Source organism: Mus caroli, chromosome 18 (genome assembly GCF_900094665.2).
Source record: "Mus caroli chromosome 18, CAROLI_EIJ_v1.1, whole genome shotgun sequence".
Taxonomy (NCBI): Eukaryota; Metazoa; Chordata; class Mammalia; order Rodentia; family Muridae; genus Mus; species Mus caroli.
Window position 1 is genome coordinate 32208247 of NC_034587.1, and position 7652 is coordinate 32215898.

Here is a 7652-nt window from a genome sequence, read left to right on the forward strand (position 1 = left end):
TGGAACTCACTCTGTAGACCAGGCTGGCCTTGAACTCAGAAATCTGCCTGCCTCTGCCTCCCGAGTGCTGGGATTAAAGGCGTGCGCCACCACTGCCCGACAACTTAAAGCATCTTAATACATGACCTGTTATTATGTATTACTGTCATATAAATCAAAGCAAACTCTAATCTGGGAAGGCAAAAATGGGCTTTTTAGAACTGTATTCTTGGGCTGGGTGATGCTGGCACATACCTTTAATCCTAGCACCTGGGAGACAGAGGCAGGTGAATCTCAGTGAGCTTGAGGCCAGCCTGGTCTGCAGAATGAGTTCCAGGACAATACACACAGAACCCCCCCTCTCTAAATAAATAAATAAATAGGAAAACAACAACAAAGAAATAATGAAAAAACCCTATATGCCTCTGGTGGTGGTGTGATTTCTTCCCAAGAAAAATAATGAAAAAGTGATCAAGGTATCCACAGAACTTTGATCAAAGCACCAGTCTTCTGGGCTGATTTTCCTATTACTCACGTGTCTTTCTGTACTTCAGGGTCATCATATCGTCGTCCAATAAGACGCTTAGTAGCATAGAAGGTATTGTTTGGGTTGGTGACAGCTTGCCGTTTTGCTGGCATACCAACAAGTCGTTCCCCATCTGCTGTAAAGGCAACCACAGAAGGGGTAGTTCTGGCACCTTCAGCATTCTCCAGGACCTAAAATTCCCAAAGACACTGATTAATCTCTATAACCATGACTTAAGATACAACCATGGCTTGAATCATATTTAAAAAAAAAAAGCTAAATGGATGATGCACTAAACTGGCATGTTTTATTGCTGTGAATCCTACCTGATAAATATTTCAAATATGTCCACAAGCCTATGGCCATACCACTCTTATTAAGCCTATTCTTGTTAAGTATACAGAAGCTAAAATTTTAGACAGAGAACAAAATAGGCTGAGCAGCATAAATTAGGATTAAGGAAGGGCTTATCTTAGTATCAAACGGGTGGGGTTCCAGCCTGTAGCCAGCCCAGGCATTAGTGAAGAAGCAGTACAAAGCAGCAAGGGTAAAAGAGACAACTGTAGAGTCCCAGGAGCTCTAATTCTTGACAACTCAAAACGGAAAAGCTTGTGTATTGTGCTGAAGAGGCTTCAACAACCTCTACAGAACACAAAAGTGGGAGCTCTCCTTGTTTCTAGCAAGTAGAAGCTTCTAACCTTGAGTCTTGCTGGACTCTTAACAGAGCAGGCCATTTCAAGTCCTCTAATGACACATTTAAATAGTACTCTTGTAATCTAAACCCACTCAATTATGAACACCCAAAGGTTAATTCCCAAGTCTTAAAAAAGCAAAAGCAGCCTTTAAATGCAAATTAGAAGTCTGGAGGGGTTAATGCCTGTAATCTTAGCACAGAATACTGCACCGCTGAGGCTGGCCCAGGATACAGTCCCTCAGAAGAAAAACCAGCTCCAAACTATAAATTCGCCACTTGGTTTTTGAGACAGGGTTTTTCTCTGAGTTGCCCTGGCTGTCCTGGAACTCACTTTGTACTCTAGGCTGGCCCTGAACTCAGAGATCCCTCTGCCTTTACTAGGATTAAAGGTGCCCACCACAAACCTGGGCTCTGACTCAGCATTTCTATGTACTTAATGCCAGACTGGGTATCTAAGTGACCCCAGGCTTCCAATTATGCTCACCTTTGCTTGTTTGCCCTCCATAACAGCCACACAGGAGTTAGTAGTACCCAAATCAATACCAACCACTGCACCCTTGATTGCTTCTGATCTGTAAGAAATGAAATTCCATGGTCATCTGAACAGTGGTCTCCAAAACAAACTGTGTTTTATGTTGGTGTTAAGTGGCATATTGAATAAACTACAACTACAAATGTTTAACGCACCCAACCCATCCAAGCTCTGAGGTTCTTAGAGAAACTGAGGTTGTACTTACGCATAATCTCTTCTTGAAACAAATCTAAAAGCCTCATGACTAAGGCCATTCCAGCCATCCTGGGGGGAAAAAAGTTGCATCAGCCATCAACTACACAAAGAAACTTGGGCTTTCCCCAATTATTCTGAGAAACACATGCAAGCTTTAGTCCTTAGTATGCAAAATACATAGGTTGAGCTATACATCACATATCTACAAGTTTTCCAGACTTGTCTGGTAAAATTAAGCATACATAAAATTGTCTTGAATTTCTCCCCTCCCCCAAGAGAGAAAAAAATTACATTGCCAATAGATTTCCAACTTTGACATTATTGATCTTGTACCAATATTTGTTGTGACAAACCGAGAATGTGATGCTTAGAAGCAACTCTGACCTTTACCAACAAGAAACTCATAAATTAAGTGTCCCTCAAAGTCAGGACAACCTGGAAGCTGGCAGATGTGCCTTGCTCGCACACAAACCCCCATGTGTGTAGGGTGTTTGTGTGTGTGTCTGGGAACCACTTCCTCTGAAGACCTGACTAAGCTGACACACAAAAAAATTGAAAACTCAGTCGACGGGCCTAATGGTAAATGCCTTTAACCCCAATATTTCCAGGCCAGAGGCAGGCCTGGTCTAGTAAGTTCCAGAACAGCTAAGGCTGTTGAGACCCTATCTCAAAATAAAACTCACAACCCTGTACACCTGGCCTCAATTAAGGTACTCATTTCCACTGGCCTGGTCAACCAGAGAATTATTTTTATGTATTTTATTATTTTTATGAGTTATTATTATGTACTTTAGAGAATTACAGGTCTCATTCTCCAAAGACGTCCATTTTCTTATTTCAAGATCCACAATCTTTTTTCTACTTGTTATTATAAGATACAAGTAAATCGAATAAGAAGGAAAAAAAAAAGGTCACTAACACTGGAGCAGGGTGTGCTCGCCTTCAATCTCAGCCGTCGTACCACAGAGACAGGCAGGCGGGATAGGGGTGGGGGGGGGAGGTCTCTGTGAAGTCCAAAGTCAATTCCCGGGCAACCAGATCTACAAAGAGACCTTAGTCTCAAAAATAATAAAGTAAAACGTCCAGGAATGGAGTTGGAACGTTGGAATTTAATTTTCGGTTCCTAATGTTTCTTCATAGCAGCGACATTCATGAATATTTACAGTATAGAACCTGTCCATCGACTTTTAAGAAAATTCGAGCGTGCTTAGTTCTGCCTTTCCAGTAAACTACGTCCACTGCCTAAGACCAGGCACATTCAAAGCGCCACAGGTTAGAGGGGGGACCCAGACGTCCTCAATTAGCGGGATAAAGACTTAGGAACGCCAAGGATTGTGACTCAGCACAGTTCGAGGCTAAAGCCCTGCAAGAAGGTCAACAATGCCCACGGAAGGTCCGTTACATCCCTTCGCTCCGGATTTCTCCTAGAGTCTGACCCCGAAGGGCAAGGCCTGCCTCACTCGAGTCGGCGCCTGGAGCCCCCACCAGAAGGCATGGCAGCTTCTCACCTGGGGACGGGCGGCTGCCGGGCTCCGGGACACAGCGGTGCCCACGAGACGCGCGGCCGCGGCTCTGCTGGCGCTTATCATGGTGGCTGGACAGAGCGGGTTACGAGGGCAAGAACCAACACCCCACAGGCCCGGAGCTGCGCGCACGGCGGTGGCTACGCTTCTGGAAACCTCCAACCACGTGGGGTGGGGGGCGGGGGCTGGCCGCTGCAGCAATGAAGCCCGCTCTTCTGCTGAGGCGCCCGATGTGCTGCCTGACCAAAGACTACGTGTCCGCTGCTCCCGGGATCGGCGCACGCCGCCATCACGATCCTCAGCATTAATCGTTGGAAGTTCCCGTTCTCTCATCACGGTTTCCGCGGCTGTGGGAGCAGGGAGAAGGGAAAGGGAGAAGAGAGGTGGACAGGCATTGCTTCGGACAGCCCCGGTCCTTAGGACGGGAAAGACTCAAGGTCACACGGGATAAATTACGAACAGATTACAGTCTCCTTGCGTCAGTTGCGCAAAAGGAGGTGCGTTCTGCGCCTGCGTTCTCCGCTCCGGACCGAGGTCGTGGAGCGCATGTGTGAGGGGCGTGGAGAAAACGGGTTCGGGTTTAACTGTAGCGTTTATTGGACGCTCCATTACACGCGAATTTGCGGGCGAGCGCCCGGGGCGCGAGCTCGCGCGCTCCCTGGCAGGCGCGTGGGCGTTGTCCCCGGAGGCCGCGATTTGCTGCGGTCGCCATCTTGTCCTGAGGCGTTGTTTCCGGGACCTTTGTTCTCCATCTGCGTTTATTCACCGCTTGAAGTGTGCACACCTGAATGTGCGCGGTCTCACACAAATTTGGGCAGCGCATTGCTTCGGTCGGGTTAGGTTCCTAAGCTCTAGGGCAGCATCGGATTCACGAAGCTTCGAGTCACTTTTGAGGCTGCCTTGGGAACGATGAGGGGAGAACTACATGAAGTCTTATTGCCCGGTTTGCTGGGCCAGGGGCGCCTCTTTTTCAAACCTTGCGCTTGCTAGATGTTGATTATAATGTGACTTTTTTTTTCCCCCAAAGACAAGGTTTCCGACGGGGTATGAATGGCCGGGCGCCGGGGAAGGTCTCTATATGACCCTGGCTGTCACAAAACTAGATATATAGACCAGGCTGGCCTTGATCCCACCAGTCTACTTCTAGAGCGCTGGAATTAAAGGCCTGCGCCACCCCACCCAACCCCAGGGTTTTACTAGCCTAAGCTATGTAGCCTTAGTTGTCTTCAAGACTCAACTGCCTGCCCCTTTCAAATGCCTGAATTACAGATGGGAGGTACATCTGTGAGAGACTTTTAGGGACAAAACCTGAACAAATGTTGTGTCAGGATTTTCTCGACGGTTGTAAAAACAGTTCAGGGATTCAAAGACAGTGAAGTAGAACTTGGTTTTGGAGGTAGCAGTTTGATAGCAAGAGAAAATAGTTGGGTAGGAAGTGCTCGTACAGGCTTGTAATTCCCACCGGTCATCTTTGACTCCATCATTCGTTCCAGGCCAACAAGAGCTACATGAAACTATCTCAAAAAGAAGTAATGGTGGTCATCACTGTAACAAGTTATGAAGAACGTGTGGGGAAATTAGGAGATAAAATACAGTTATAAAAAAAGTAGAAGGGAATGGAAGGTAGCTGGGAGTGGTGCTGTCAGCCTCCAGCACTAGGGTGAGGTAAAATCAGAAATGCAAGGTCACCTTTGGTGATAAAATGAGCTGGGAACCAGCTTGATGACACTAAGAGTCTGTAAACCTGTTTTTAAAAAGTTAATAAAATTAAGTTAAACAGGACAGACATTACATTTCAATTAGTGATAGATAATGCATTTAAAAAAAAAAGGCCTGGGGTGATAAATGCTTGTGATCTATCAAAGATGTGTGAAGGGTCTGATTTTAATACAACTACACAGTAAGCCTCTGTCTCAAAAAGTAAAAGGACTAGAATCATATTTCAGTTGGGAGTGTGCTAGCCTAGAATGTGCTAGGTCATGAGTTCCATCCTCATCATCCCATCAATCAGGTTTAGTGGCACACTTCATCCCAGCTCTCAGGATACTGAGGCAGGAGGAGCATTATAAGTTCTAGACCAGCCTGGGCTATATTACCAGTACCAGACTACATAGGAGACAGTCTCCAGTTAAAGGGAATCTCTCACCTCTCTTCATTAAATTACACTTGTCATTACATTCTAGTATTAATAGTAGATCTAGCATTTTAAGAAATTACATTGCCAAGGCCAATGCTAGATTGTTGATCCCCTGAAAACAGAGATACGCTGCCATAATTTCCTGATGAAAGAATATGGAGAGGAATGACAGATACTAAACACTAAAACAAAACAAAAGGTGAAACCATCGCACCTTACATTGAATTTGACAAGAAGTAAGGCTGGTGAAGATAATTGAAGCCAGTGCATTCTTGGAAATTCGGTGTGCTGTCATTTGTCTCTGAGACTGAAGCAGGAGTTCAAGGACAGCCTGGACTACATAGCAAAATCTTATTTATTGGGCTGGAGAGATGGCTCAGCAGTTAAGAGCACCAACTGCCCTTCCAGAGGTCCTGAGTTCAATTCCCAGGAACCAAATAGTGGCCCACAACTATCTGTAATGGGCCTCCTGCTTATCTGAAGACAGTGACAGTGGACTCATATACATGAAATAAAATAAATATGACTGGAGTGAGCAGGGCCAGGAAAAAAAAAAAAGATAAAGTTGGCCTAGCATGGCCAAAATCTGGAGGACAGGCATGTCTACATAGTGAGTTCCAGAATGAACAGGGCTCTAAGATAGCAAGGCTTTGTCTAAAAGCCCTGAAGCAACAACAACAAAGTATTTGCTTTCCTTCTTGCTCCACATACTTAAAAGTCAGAGTGAAAGCCCTGGAACCCACTGTTATTATCTTATTTAGTTTATATCCTAGACTTACCTCAAATTCACTAAATTTATTTGAGTCATGTAACCCAACCATGTGCATGCTAAGTAAAAACTCTACTGAGCTTAGTCCAAAAGGGATTACCTGAAAGGTGACCACAGTTCTATGGTATGTATGTGTATATATACACAGTTCTATGGTATGTATGTGTATATATATATGTGTGTGTGTGTGTGTATACATATATATATAATTTTTTTCTTATGGTTTGGTCAAGTCACTCAAAAATATTCTTTATGACCACAAGGGGGATGTGGTAGCAAAATGTTGAAAGCGTGGACATAACAATAGCTTTAATATTTACCAGTATGAAGAAGAGCCTTCTGAACTGCAAACTGCCTTGCAAATGAGCATGTACAGCCTGAAGGCTGGAAAAAGTAAATTGAATCTAAAAGGGGTTCAAGTGACTGAAATGGATAGTGAGACCCATCGCCCAATGATGCAGTTCACTATACAGCATTACATTTGATTTCTCTGTTGGCTTTTTTTATCAACTGAAATGGAAAGAACTAATGCATAATTTGCCTGAGGTTCAGTGTTTACCAAACTGAAGGAGTGATAGTACAATACCTGTGCACAATACATATAGATGACGTTTACTTTTTCCATTTCTTATTTGATCCAGTCTCACTGTGTCATGCTAGCCTCAAAGAACAGGGCTGCCTGGCTCTATGTTGGTTATTAAAGGTGTGCACCACCACACGTAGTACTTTTTATGTTTTAGACAGGGTCTAAGTTGTACAATCTGGTCTTAAATTGACTCTGTTTGGAATGTGTATATGTGAATGATAAAGCCAGAATTTGAAGCCAGTCTGTCAACTTCAGAACCTGCATGTCACACCAAAACCAAATCTTGTCTTTACTTCTGTGTTCACATATATAAAGATGAGTAGTGTAATACTGACCTATTCCATTGTTAATAGCAGTAATTGTAGGTGGTAGAATAAAAAAAAGGATAATCAAAAATGTCTATTATAAAATAACCACAGTGAAATTCAGGGCATAATATGTAGGCAACTTAGTGGTAGAGAGCCTACCAAGAAAGCATAAGATGCTGAGCTTAATCCCCAGCCCTGCAGAACATGTAAAAAAAGTTGAGAAAAGATTTAATCTGTGATATAATCCATAGGATTTATACTATAACTTGTGGACTGTAAGAACTATATATTATTTTTTAAAAAATTGAGACAGAGTCATATTATGTGGCCCAAGCTAGCCCTAAACTAGAAATCTTCCAGTCTCAGCCTCTCAGGTCCTTGAATTACAGATGTTCACCATCAT

At 43.9% G+C, this 7652-nt stretch overlaps 1 protein-coding gene across 1 annotated transcript in view; it reads right to left on the reverse strand.

Moving 5' to 3' along the window:
• The window catches only part of Hspa9 (heat shock protein family A (Hsp70) member 9), a 16290-nt gene extending 12657 nt beyond the window's left edge, over nucleotides 1-3633 (reverse strand). Inside the window, exons 1-4 of the mRNA XM_021150159.2 lie at nucleotides 3435-3633; nucleotides 1937-1995; nucleotides 1684-1771; nucleotides 515-696 (exon numbers count right to left, since the gene is read on the reverse strand). Of these exons, the coding sequence (XP_021005818.2) occupies nucleotides 515-696; nucleotides 1684-1771; nucleotides 1937-1995; nucleotides 3435-3515 (410 nt within the window). The 5' untranslated portion in view covers nucleotides 3516-3633. The remainder of the gene's footprint in view (nucleotides 1-514; nucleotides 697-1683; nucleotides 1772-1936; nucleotides 1996-3434) is intronic.
• Between the last annotated feature and the right edge of the window lie 4019 nt (nucleotides 3634-7652).